We start from the raw sequence: 13,645 nt of genomic DNA on the forward strand, positions 1-13,645 counted from the left end.
TGAGTTGCAGAGGGCCTCACTAAGTAGCTGAGGCTGTCCGCGAACCACGATCCTCCAGGTCTCAGCCTCCCAAATGCTGGGATTACAAGCGTGCGCCACCATGCCCGGCTTCATTTTTTATTTTATTATTTTGAAGCAGAGTGTCACTGAGTTTCAGAGGGCCTCACTACGTTGCTGAGGCTGACCACAAACCCTTGTCTCAGCCTCTCAAGTACTGGAATTACAGACAGGCATGTGCCACCATGCTTGGCTACGACTGAGTTTGTTTCTGGGAGGTTCAGTTTTAGGTATAAAAGGGAACTTCAGAGAAAACAGTAGGTGCGGGAGGAGAAGGGGCGAGAGACAAGAGGGCCTGGAGAAGGTCAGGGCCTGCGTGGAGGCCTTCCAATTGTCTTCAGTTCAGAGGACTCCGTATGCCAAAGGACCATACTTTGGGGTTATCATCAAGGGTAATTAGTTCTGGAGACAACAAGAAACCTTGAGGGGGAAGAGAGAGGTGCATAAGTGTCAGTGCGTCCCTGAGGAAGGAACTCTGTGCCTTGCTCCCCAGGCCAAGGCTGCAGTTGCTGCTTGGCAAGTATGAGGACACATTGGCCAAAAACCCAGAGGAGGCTGTTTCCCAGGGAGATTCAGCTGTCACCTGAAGGATGAATGACGGGGGATTAGTCAGGCTAGTGAGTCCCAGGAGTTGCCAACACAAAGAATTGACTAGAGATTAGGTGATCGGATGAACTTTACCCCGCCTTTTGGCCCTATGTTAATCTTCCAAAAGATGTGTACAACCAAGAGATCACAGGTGGGAGAAAAACAAACAAAACCTCCCCACATCTTTTCTACCATCTGGACACAACCTGAAATTGGAATCAGAAACGACCTCACAAGCAGAGGTGATGTCCTGACTTTATGAAATGCTGGAAGATAAGGTCCAGGACTCTGCCTCCACCGGTTGGTGAAGAAAGACTTGTAGCTGAGAGGCAGAAATGGTCAGAGCCCAGATGAAGATGGATGAATGTGATAAATACCCGAAAGAAATAACTGGGTGAGGTGACAGATTGGGAGCCACCAACTGCCTTCCTAGACCTAGTCTGGGAAGAGTGCTGAATTGGGAGGCTAGCTCAAGGGCACAAGTGAGGGAAAGAGTTTGGGTGTGAGGATTTTTTTTGTGTGTGTGTGTTGGGGGTTGAATTTATTTATTTGAGATTCAGGGTCTAAGTGGCTGAGGCTAGCCTCAAACCTGCAATCTTCCTGTTTAAGCCTCCCAAGTACTGAGATTACTTCCAGTAGGCCCAGTTTGAGGAATATATATATTTTTTGGGTGGTACTGGCGGTGGAACCCAGAGGCTCTCTACCTGTCGGCTATACTCCCAGCCCTATTTTATACTTTATTTGGAAACAGGGTCTCACTAAGTTGCTGAGAGCCTCACTAAGTAGCCGAGGCTGGCTTTGAACCTGTGCGATCCTCCTGTCTCAGCCTCCCAATGAGGAATAGTTTTAACATCCCTTTGGCAGCCAATGATGATTTTAAGACTCATTTGGCTTGAGCATGGTGGCAAGGCACACCTGTGATCCCAGTGCTTGGGAGGCTGAGACATAAGGATCACAGGTTCAAGACCAGTTTCGGCAACTTAGCAAGACTCAGCAACCTAATGTGACCTTGTTTCAAACCTTTAAAAAGGGCTGGAGGTATAACTTGGAGGTAGAATGCCTGTGAGTTCAATACCCCGAATCAACTTATCTTTGTCTCTGTCTTTCTCTCTCCCACACTCCTTCTCATACATACACATACACACAAGCATTCAGGCAACAACTTGAAAAAACAATTTTTTTTTTTTTTTGCTCTCATTAACTTCATTGAAACTTCATACCTACTGTGAGGTGATATTTTTGGTATCTTTACAGTTCTTTTAAAGTCAAGCAACTGAGGCCCACCCAGAGAAACGAAACGAAGTGCCCAGGATCATAAAGCAAGGATCCTAAACCAGTCGACCTCATCCCCATCCCCAGCCTTCCTTCTCAAAATGCTGCCGTGGTAAGGCAGAGATTGGGCCCGTCGGAACTTTCTGGAGCCGTCTGCAGCGCCCAGGGGCGATTCGCTCCCTGCGGGAGCAGTTGCTGTTCCCCAACATAAGGTGCCGCTAATTGCTCTTAATTTTCCCTTTGTGCCCTTTTAGCGCCTAATAAAATTTCTTTAAAAGACCAGGTGCTCTCGAGCGCCCCGTGCTAGAACTACATTTCCCACAATGACCCGGGAGGGGGGGGGAGGATATTTGTGGCTGGAGAACCACGTTGTCCTCCAGGCTGAGTGGCGGCCGAGGGAGGCCGACTCCACTCCCGCTCCCTAGACCCAGCCGGCCGGCTCTGCAGCCAGCCAGGGCCGCGTCTTCCCGCTTTCCCGCCGGTGACTTCCGCCCCCAGCTCGCGGGAGCGCGCCGGGGAGGGGAGGGGCGGCGCGGGCGCGGCGCATGCGTACTCGGCGCGCGCTCCGGACCCGGCCGTCTTGGGCGCCTCCCGCCTTGCGCATGCGCACACGGTAAACCAACGCCCGGGAGTTGAGGCGCGGATTTGGTGGCGCGTTTTAGCGAAGTCGCACGTGAAGGGTAGCGGTGGCGGACCCGGTGAGTGCGGGCCGAGATCGGGGATTGGGGGTGGGCGCTGCACGCGGGGCCGGAGGCGGCGGCCCTCGGGGCGGGACCAGGGTGGAGCTGCGAGGCCTGCGACCCCGAGTGGGGAGGGGTCGGGTGTCGAGGGGCTGGCGGGACAAACTGGGGACCCGGATCCTTGTTGCTATGCAACCGGGGGCGTCGTTACTAGGTAACCCGGGAGGCCTGCATTTCCTGGGAGAAGAGGGTTGGAGCGCTGCTCAAAGGTCCGGTGGAGGCCGAGCAGCTGCGATGCCGGGCCGAGGCCAGTACTGGACCCCGCGCCGCGACCCCCACCCCGTGGCCCGGCCTCCCGCGGCCTGGGTTCGGATCCTTCTGGGTACCCCGAACTCATGAGCCGCGTCACATCCTTTGCCCCCATGCCACCGTGCAGCGCTTGGCAGGGGACGCGCTGTTCGAAATAGCACATGCCACTGACACCCTGTCTCCGGGAGGCTGGGCCCAGGGGAGGGCGCGGCGCCGCTGGAAGCTGCCCCTTGTGTCGCCCTGCCCCCAAACAGTTGCTGGGCAGCAGCTGTCGGGTTTAGCGGGGGCTGCCCCGGACCTGCCAGGACACTGACTTTATTCTCCTCGGTGGCTTCGCTGTGTTTAGCATCTTCCCTTCAATCAGCTGTGCTTCTCGAGTGGCTGCTGTATATTGGATCAACTATTAAAATAACCTCTCCCAGTCTATGTGTTACCCGCATGGCTTCCCGGAGGGTCTCTGATACTCAACAGGCATTCATTAGTCATCGATCTGTGTTAGGCGCTGGGGATTCCAAGAAAAGTTCAATGTCAAGTGAGACTGGGAGGCTGGGAGGCCTACATTATGCTACAAGGTAGTGAGCCGTGTATTGGCAATTTGTGCCCCACACATTCTATAGATGTTTACCAAACACTTTTGGAAACATCTGAAGTCCTTGCAGCAACTCTTAACCAGGTTTCACCCTGTTTTACATTCGAGGAGCCTGCAACTTGATAGGTTAAGTAACAGGCATAAAGGTAGCAGCTTCTAGCTGGTGAAAGAATTGAGCCTAGGCCAGAAGACTAGAGTCCTTTGTGCCCCGGCTACACCGTGGGGGGTTTGCCTAGACTTCCCTGGACTTCTGGTCATTTAAGGCAGCTGTCTAGCTGTGCTTCAGGAATCCCTGGGGAGCTTTAAAACAAAAGGCTGAGCTCTCTGGAGAGTGAGTGAATAGGTTTGGGTGGGGCAGACATCCTTACTTAACAGGCTGCCAGGCTGTTAAGTTCAGCTAGGCAGCAGAGTTGAGTACCTCTGCTCCGTAGGTGCAGCTGTGAGCAGGGATGGGCCAGCAGAGGGCAGCAGGTCGGCTGCCCCTCGTGGGTGCCGTGATTCATAGCATTTTAGCGAAGAAGAGGAAGGAGTGAGCCCTGGCAGAGGGTGTGCTGACCGCCCCACCCTACCCATCTGACTTCTGGCCCTGCCTCAGCCATACGGCAGCTGCCTGAAAAGAAATGGCAGGTCTTGTCCTCTCTTTTACAGTCCTACTTACCTCCTAGGATAAGAGCATGGAAGCCCAGCAGGCGGGTCATCTGGTGTGTGGTCTCCTCGGGCAGTTCTGCGTGTCCTCTCACTTTGAGCCCGTTGATACTTGACTGAACCTTAAATTCTTTGTGGACAAAGGTAGTGACTTACCCAGGCAGTGTGGAGGTGTGGGACTGAGATCCTGGCTTCTGGAGGCAAAGCCCATTTCCGTTGTGTGATCTTGGAGAAGTCGCATGACCTCTCTAAGCCATACTTTTTTGACTGAAATGGAGGGAGTAGTAATGTATATATTTTTTCAATACTGGGGATTGAATCCAGGAGTATTCTACCTCCAAGCTACACCCCCAGCCCCATTTTTTATTTTGAAACAGGGTCTCATTTATTTTGAAACAGAGGTCCTCACTGAGTAGCTGAGGCTGGTCGAGAATCTGTTATCCTCCTGTCTCGGCCTATGAAGTACTGGGATTTACAGGCATGTGCCACCATGCCTGGCTCCCTATTTTATTTTTTATTTTGAAACAGGGTCTTGCTGCAAGAGGGACTTGCTAAGTTGCTGAGGCTGACCTCAAACCTGCAGTCCTCCTTTCTCAGCCTCCCAAGTTCTGGGATTACAGACATTTACAGGCATGTGGCACTATACCTTGTTCAGTTTTTTTTTTTTTTTTTTCCAGTTCTGGGGATGGAACCCAGGGATGTTCTACCTCTGAGCTACACACCCAGCCCTATTTTTTATTCTTTATTTTGAAACAGGGTCTCAATAAGTTGCGGAGGGCCTCACTAAGTAGCTGAGGCTGCCTGCAAACCATGATCCTCCGGTCTCAGCCTCCTGAATTCTGGGATTACAAGCGTGTGCCACCATGCCCGGCCCTGGTTCAATTTTTATAAATGTGTGTGTATATATGTAGTCACTTATTGTTGACTGCTTACTATTTGAGGTTAGGCATTGAAGGAGGTAAAAAAAAATGTTTGATGTGTTTCTACTTCTCAGGTCGAGACTACTTCAGATCTTGATTAGCATGGCTTCTTTCTTTATTCAAAGCACTTGATTGGACTGAAGTGAGGAAGCATACTGGTGTAGGTCAGATTCATACTGTCTGACCTTAACCTGGAAGAAATGAAAGGGAGTCCCTTTAAGGAAAACAACTTTAGCCGGGCATGGTGGCACACAGCTGAAATCCCAGTATTTGAGAGGCTGAGACAGGAGGATCCCGGTTCGAGGCTAGCCTCAGCTACTTAGTGAGGCCCTTTGCAGTGCAGTGAGACCCTGCTTCAAATTAAAGAATAAAAAATTGGGCTGGGGCTGTAGCTCGGAGGTAGAATGTCTCTGGGTTCCATCCCCAGTACCACAAAAAACAAAACAAATAAACAAAAAACACCTTTAAGAGCTGGACGGGCCAGCCATCTGCACTCATTATCTCAAATGGCATATTCCAGAATCCTGTTAGATGTGGTTTCTGGTGCAGGTCAGAGGCTCACCTGGAAGGGCCGTTCTGGCTCTACCGTAGAGAGTGTATTTCAAGATTCCCCGGCCCGGGGCAGATGGCGACTTGGAAGTGGAGACTGGCACAACACGGCAGGCTGCCGCGGGAGGAAGAGCTCACGTCACCCTGACATCCGACGCCTCCTGGTGAAGGTCCTTGGATATAGGACCCACACCAAGATAGCAGCCCTGCTCTTCAAGTCCCCAACATGGTTGTGACCCAGATAGCTCAGGAACCGGCCCATGCCTTCCTGACCACTGGCAGGCAGGCACCATCTGGTTCTTGATTTTTGCCAACAAGAGTAGAAAGCTTTCCCACCCTGAGGCCCTTCCATCCGAATTCTGTGTTTTGCAGTCCTGCTTGACCCTTGCAGGCCTCGGGAGGGACTTAGGGTAGCCACTTCTGGGCCAGAAGGTACCCAGAAGGGAGTATTTTTAGAAGCCTTATTTTGGAGCCGTCTCCCTAGCATTAAGCAAGAATGGGAACACCCTTTTCTTCCCTGTCTACCCCAGTGGCTCCAGATTCCTGGCCAACTCCCTGAGTGCCGTGGTAACTGCAAACACTTCGACCTTAGAGGCTGCTTCGACCTTAGAGGCTTGTCTTGGCCTCTGATCATGCGATCTGAATCATGCGAACTCCCTGGAGCTACAGGTTCACTTCTGAGCCTCAAAAACGGGATTTGTGGGTGCTATTTGATACTTCTCAAGCATGGTGGCAAATAGAAGGTGAACCTACAAACACTGTTTCTTGGCTGATCCTCCCCTGATTCACTAAGTCGGTTGGGTCTTAACTTGTCTATGGCTTCACGTTCCAGGCAAGATCAGAGCACAGAGTTCTTAGGTGAGTTTCCAGGATAGACTGAGATGACGGGTAGGTGCCAAGTTTATTGAATAATCCATTGTATGACTTTCCAAATCACTTCTGAGACTCCAGTTGGAGACGAGAACAGAGGAGTGTGTGCAAAGGGCCTGGTGTCAGATGCACTTGGACTGACGTCCCAGTTGGCTTGCTTTCTCCCTGCCTCCATTGGGGGATAATAGCAATTTCTACCGACAGGCAGTTGTGAGATTAAATGAGATAAGTAGTGCATAGCTAAACTAGCCAGCTGGTAGCTTCTTGTTAAGGATCACGCTTCTCATACGTTATTCTTTTTTGTTTTGTTTTGTTTTTTTCTTTGGGTCTGGGGATGGAACCCAGAGGCATTTGACCTCCGAGCTACACCCCCTGCCCTAATTTTATTCTTTATTTCGAAACAGGGTCTCACTAAGTTGCAGAGGGCCTCACTAAGTAGCCGAGGTTGTCTTCGAACCGTGATCCTCCGGCCTCAGCCTCCCGAATGCTGAGATTACAAGCGTGCGCCACCACGGCCGGCTCATGGTTATTCTTTAAGCCTTGCTATTTAGGGGGTGGGAGTTGAAGTCATTCTGCATCAGTGGTTGTGATATTTTGGTTTTTGTCTGTACTTCCTGGCTCAGAGCTCTTGTGGCCCTTGCATTTTCTAAGTCACAGTGCAGTAAGAGTATCTTTGATTAAAACATTTGGTCTTAGGCAGGCATGGTGCTGCACGCTTGTAATCCCAGCATTCGGGAGGCTGAGACAGGAGGATCACAGTTCGAGGACAGCCTCAGCTACTTAGTGAGGCCCTCTGCAACTCAGTGAGACCCTGTTTCAAAATAAAGAATAAAAAATAGGGCTGGGGGTGTAGCTTGGAGGTCAAATGCCCCTGGGTTCCATCCCCAGACCCGCAAAAAAAAAAAAAAAAAAAATTGGTCTTCTGGCCTTGCTTTCTGCAACATCTGCAGAGGATGTATGTGAAAATAAGGAGGCCATTTGTGGAAAGTTCCCTAGCTAACCATAGGCTGTGGGTCTCAGTGCTAGGGGAGCCAGCCACGTGCATGCGTCCAGGACAGGCGCTTTCAGCCCCAGCCTCTGGGGAGGAGGATCCTTGAGGATTGATTGGCCAGTGATTGGTTGAAAGGCCCTACATAATGAAACTTTTTTTCTTGTACTGGAAATTGAACCCAGGGGCATTTTCCTCTGAGTTACACTCCCATGCCCCCATCTCTTTTCATTTTTTATTATTATTTATTTATTTATTTATTATTTTTTTGGTGGTACTGGGGGTGGGACCCAGAGGCTTTCTACCTCCGGGCTACACTCCCAGACCTATTTTGTATTTTATTTGGAAACAGGGTCTCACTAAGTTGCCGAGAGCCTCACTCAGTATCTGAGGCTGGCTTCGAACCTGTGTGATCCTCCTGTTTCAGCCTCCCAAGCGCGGGGATTACAGGCGTGCGCCATCACGCCCGGCTCATTTTTTATTTTTTAAATTTTGAAACAGGGTCTTGCCAAGTTGCCAAGGATCTTTCCAAGTTGCTGACTGAGGCAGGCCTCAAACCTGTGATCCTCCTGTCTCCGCTCCCAAATCCTGGGATTATAGGTGTGCACCACTGTGCCTGACATGAAATTTCTATGGAAACCCAGGAAGGACAGGGGTTAGAGGGCTTCTTGCCAGCCCGACACCTGGAGAGTGGTGCGTTTGGAGAGGTGTGGAACTTCCCTGCGCCCTGCCTTGTCCTACCCGCCATTTCATCTGGTATTTATCAGTGTCCTGTGGGATTTTTTGGGGAGGGGTACTGGGGCTTGAACCCGGGGACATTCTACCTCCAAACCCCCAGCCCATTTAATTTTATTATTTTTGTTGTTGTTTTTAAATGGTCTTGCTAGCTTGCTGAGAGCCTCGCTACATTACTAAGGCTAGTTTTGAACCTGTGGTCCTCCTTTCTCAACTTCCATTGCACTGGAGACCAGTGTGTGTGTGTGTGTGTGTGTGTGTGTGTGTGTGTGTGTGTGTGTGTGTGTGATTCAACCCAGGGTTATTCTGTGAGCAACACCTCCAGCCTATTTCTGTTTTTTATTTGGAAACAGACTCTCACTAGGTTGCTGAGTGTCTGGCCAGGTTGCTGAGGCTGGCTTCACACCTGTGATCCTCCTGTCTTAGTCTCCCTAGTACTGAGATTACGGGCATATAAACTACCTCGCCCGGCTTCGTAGTTCATTAGGTAGACATTATCTCTCTGCAAGCTCAGCATCATAACAACTTACCTGCCTCGTGTTAGTTAATGCACAGAATTAAAGAATAAGAAGGAGTGTTACGTATTCTGATGGGCTCTGGAGATCACCAATTGTGTTGTGTTCTGTAGATCTAAAGAAGGGGTATTTCGCAGTGCACACCATAATCATTTAGGTGCAGCTTCTCTTTGGAACTTAGAAAGCCAGGCAAAGGGAGGGGAGAAGAGAAGAGCCCTTGCAAAGGACAACATGCCAAGTGGCCGCTGCCATGGGGACTGAGCCCTCAACACGTGGACAGTGACGCTGCTTCAGAGGTAGACAGGGCCTGGATGGAGTTGAGTGAGAGGGCTCCCAGTTGATGTCCTCTGCAGAATGGATTGCTTGTTTGGTGTATATGCTGAAATAACCAACTGGAGCCGGGCGTGGTGGCTCACGCTTGTAATCCCAGTACTTGGGAGGCTGAGACAGGAGGATCGCACAGGTTCAAAGCCAGCCTCAGCTACTTAGTGAGGCTCTCAGCAACTTAGTGAGACTGTTTCCAATAAAATATAAAAACAGGTCTGGGAGTATAGCCCAGAGTTAGAAAGCCCCTGGGTTCCATCCCCAGTACCACTAAAAACAAAAACAAAGCTAACCCCAGAAAAGTCTTCTGTGTTGATTGTTGAATGCAAGTGTAGGAGAAACAGAGGCTGGTCCCCCCCCCCAGAGCAGTTCTCAGCGGTACCCTCTGGGGAGCTTTTGTCCAAGGCCAGGCCCAGACAGTGACGTCAGAAGCACTGGGCTTGGCACACGGCATCAGTCTCAGACACTCTCCGGCGATTCCGCTGAGCAGCCTGGTGGGACCCGCTGGATACCAGTGAGCTGGGAGTTGGAAGCAGCAGCCTGGGTTCAGATCCTGGTCCTTCTGCTTCAGCGATCTTGGGTCTCGGTATCATCTCTTCTGTACCAAGAAGGGCCAGGAAGATAACAGCCACCACAAGGTGGTGATGGTCCTCCAGAGCAGGCACCCGTCCAGTCCCTTGTGTTTGAGCACACACGGAGCACTCTTTTTTACACTGTATGGTCGCAGTCCTACTTGTGTGCTATTTTTAAGTTGTCTTATATCAGCTTTATCTGAAGTAGATTATAAGCTCCTTGGGATAAAGCCTTAAAGTCTCACACTTCTTTTATTATACCTATAACACCTAAGACACAGACAGGCCTTCAGGTTTTTAGAACTGGAACAAACCTTAGAGAAAGCAATTCAGGCATTGCGTAATACTTTCTGGCTTATTAATACACAGGTGGTAAAGAAAGCAAAAAAGGATCCCATGAATCAGACAGTTGTCCCCGGCTTAAGTTGCGATCCCAGGTCGTCCTTTCCCCGTGAACAGCTCTTGTTGCTTTAGCTGGGGTCCCTGCTGGAGGCGGGATGGAGGAGGGTGTGGGGCAGATCAGCGCTGGGAGGTGGGTTGTCTGCCAAGTCTGACCGCCCTGCGCTTCCCTCCTGGCAGACCCAGCCATGGCAGGCTCAGGCAGCAGCACACCATGGAGCAGACATGCGTTTAAAGCCATCTCGCTGGTTCTGGTGGCCCTCCTCCTCCTCCTCCACTCGGCTTCGTCACAGTCCCACCGAGACTTCGCACCACCAGGCCAGCAGAGGAAGGAGGCCTCAGTTGATGTCTTGACCCAGATTGGGCGGTCTCTGCGGGGGACTCTGGATTCCTGGGTGGGGCCGGAGAGCATGCACGTGGTTTCAGAGGTAAGGAAGGCTGTCCCACTGTGGCTCTGCACATCAAGGAAAGAGAAGAGGTGCTAATGAGCACTGCATCTTGGGGCCACAGCCTCTGTCATAATCCCTCGTTTTGAGAACCCCAAGTTCCACAGGTAGCAGCCAGACACACCTGCCTTTTGCTTCCTCGTGGTTTCATTCTATGCGGTGCCCTTGGTCCCACCCCTGTCTTTCCCTGACCCCTTCCGGCTCTTTCCAGGAAGGCTGGGAAATGTTGGGGGCTACAGAGTCTGACTTTGGTTTAAGTCTGACCTAGAGTCTTTTTGTGTGAGAGGGCACTGGGGATTGAACCCGGGGCACTCTACCGCTGAGCTACACTCCTATTTTACTTTTATTTTTGAAACAGGGTCTTACTAGGTTAATGAAAGTTCTCTGTTTGCCGAGACCGTCCTCAAACCTGTGATCCTTCTGTCTCAGCCTCACAAATACTGGGATTACAAGTGTGCCACCATGCCCAGCTTTGACCTAGAGTCTTGAACTGGCAAAATAGCAAGACCTGAATCCATTTCTTTGCCTGTACAAGTAAAGGGGGGGGGGCAGTTATGGGTTTAAGGAAGGGCTGTCTCTTCTACCCAGTGGCATCCTAAGCATGGTGTCATATACTTTTTTTTTCCCCAGTTCTGGAGATGGAACCCAGGGGCATTATAGCTCGGAGATATACCCCAGCCCTATCGTTTATTCTTTTATTTTGAAACAGGGTCTCACTGAGTTGCAGAGAGCCTCACTAAGCAGCTGAAGCTGGGTGCAAACTGGCGATTCTTCTGTCGCAGCCTCCCAAGTACTAGGATTGCAAGCATGGGCCACCATGCCTGGCTTGTCATATATACTTTTTTGTGTGTGATACTAGGGATTGAACTCAGGGACATTCTACCTCCAAATTCTACCCCAAGCCCCTTTTTATTTTTTTACCTCAAAACAGGATCTTGATAGGTTGCTAAGGCTAGCCTCAAACCTGCCATCCTCCTGGCTTGGCCTCCAAAGAACTGGGATTACAGACACGTGTCTAATGCCCAACGGGTGTCACATACTTTAGATAGATCATGCTGAAGGCCTGAGACAGTCACTTATAAAATCCATAATGTAGTGTAGCTGGTAGATTTCCTTTTTATTGAAATGCCCTAACCCTTCTAGGTGTTTTCTCACGCATCTTTGTGACTCCCTGGGAGGCTTGAAGGACTCCCGTTTCCTAGGGCAGCTACCTAAGGGATTTGATGATCCCTCCCACTCACTCGCGATTATACCTCCTCCTACCTCCAGAGCGCCCCAACAAGTCAGTGGAATCAGGTCCCAGGTGTCCTGGTTCCCAGGGGAAGGGGAAATGGCCCTGGGAGGTGGATGTGGAAGGGTCCCCCCAGCCTGGCCCAGGACCCCCAGACTTTTGACACAGGCCTGACATGACTGAGAAACAGGCCGGGCACGTCCCTGCAGGCCTTGCTGGGCCGTGGTGACCAGGCCTGGAGGAGAGGGGTCTCCTTAATAACGGCTCTGCTCCCCCGGCCTCCCTCCACAGACTCTGTCGCAGGTGGTATGGGCCATCTCTTCGGCCATCTCCGTGGCCTTCTTCGCCCTGTCTGGGATTGCCGCTCAGTTGCTGAACGCCCTGGGGATGGAAGGTGAGTGGCGGAGAACTGGCTGGTCAACTAGCACTTGGCAGGCGCCTCCTGCCCTGTGGGAGCGAGCGAGGCCTCCCCAGCTGCCGGACACTTCCCCGCTTGAGAGGCGCAAGAGCAGGTAGCGGCTGCCGCGCTGCCAGCCGGGCGTTTACTCTGTGTCCGGCATTGTGCTGAGCTGTAGCAGCTCGCTTCCCACGAACCCCAGCCCGCCGAGGCAGCTGGAATCGGTCCCACTTGATCAGTGAAATGGAGGCTGAGCAAGGGAAGTGGTCTATCCAGGGTCTCACAGCCAGAGACAGCTGAAGTTCAGACCCATGTCTTTGTGAGAGAACAGATTGTTCCTTGACTAGTCGTGGTGGTACACCAGTATCCCACCAGTCCAGATACTGGGATACTGAGACAGGAGGATCGCAAGCCTGGCTTGAGGCCAGCTGGACAACTTGGCCAGACCCATCTCAAAATAAAATAAAAAGGGCCAGGGATGTAGTTCAGTGGTAGAGCACTTGCCTAGCATGCAGGTGGCCTTGGGATCAGTCCCCAGAGCCACCAAAAAAACAAAACAAAAAAAGGAGTGAGAGAGAGGTGTTTTTTTTTTGTTTTGTTTGTTTGTTTGTTTTTTGGTGGTACTGGGGTTCCTGGAAGCCCTTCTACCTCCGGGCTACACTCCCAGACCTATTTTATATTTTTTATTTATTTGGAAACAGGGTCTCTTAAGCCAGCGAGGCTGACTACGAACCTGCTCGATCCTCCTGTCTCCTCCTCCCAAGCACAGGGATTACAAAGCGTGCGCCACCACGCCCTCGAGATGTGTTGCTTCTTTAAGATGTGTTACTTCTTTGTAAAGGGTTGTGGCCTCTCCCACCTGTCTGGTTCTAGTCCCTCCCCGCCCTCACCACTGTCCCCGGAGCTGACTCTGGCTTTCCCTTCCAGGCGATCACCTCACCCAGGGCCTGAAACTCAGCCCCAGCCAGGTCCAGACCTTCCTGCTGTGGGGGGCCGCGGCCCTGGTCACCTACTGGCTGCTGTCCCTGCTCCTCGGCTTGGTCTTGGCCGTGCTAGGGCGGATCCTGGGGGGCCTGAAGCTCGTCCTCTTCCTGGCTGGCTTCGTGGCCCTCGTGAGGTCAGTGCCTGACCCTTCCACCCGGGCCCTGCTCCTCCTGGCCCTGCTCACCCTCTACGCCCTGCTGAGCCGGCTCACAGGCTCCAGGGCCTCCGGCGTCCAGCTGGAAGCCAAGGTGAGAGGGCTGGAGCGCCAGGTGGAAGAGCTGCGTTGGCGGCAGAGGCGCGCAGCCAAGGGACCCCGCAGCGTGGAGGAAGAGTGACCAGGACGCCCCACACGGCCACCTCCACCATACCAAAGAGCTGAGCTGCTTCTGGGCCGCACAGCCCTCCTTGCCGCCCCCACCCTGTTCTTGCCCTGCATCTGAACCTTCAGGACCTTTGTCCCAGCCCCAGCCCCTAGCTGAGAGGAGGAGGACCGGCCCCACTGGTCCTCTGCCTGCTTCTCTCTGTCTGGGGTTGGCTCTCTTAACCCTTTCTCTGCTCCCAGCCTGGCTCAGCCC

At 52.0% G+C, this 13,645-nt stretch overlaps 1 protein-coding gene across 1 annotated transcript; it reads left to right on the forward strand.

Annotated features, from left to right (window-relative positions):
* Positions 1–2,786: 2,786 nt before the first annotated feature.
* On the forward strand, positions 2,787–13,405 carry TMEM109 (transmembrane protein 109; the record flags this gene model as incomplete). Its single annotated transcript, XM_080715096.1, has 4 exons — positions 2,787–2,811; positions 10,193–10,440; positions 11,981–12,083; positions 13,014–13,405. 4 exons carry the CDS (start codon positions 2,787–2,789, stop codon positions 13,403–13,405), a joined length of 768 nt encoding a protein of 255 aa, XP_080571222.1.
* Between the last annotated feature and the right edge of the window lie 240 nt (positions 13,406–13,645).

Source organism: Muscardinus avellanarius (assembly GCF_963383645.1).
Source record: "Muscardinus avellanarius genome assembly, chromosome: 1".
In the NCBI taxonomy this organism is placed as follows: Eukaryota; Metazoa; Chordata; class Mammalia; order Rodentia; family Gliridae; genus Muscardinus; species Muscardinus avellanarius.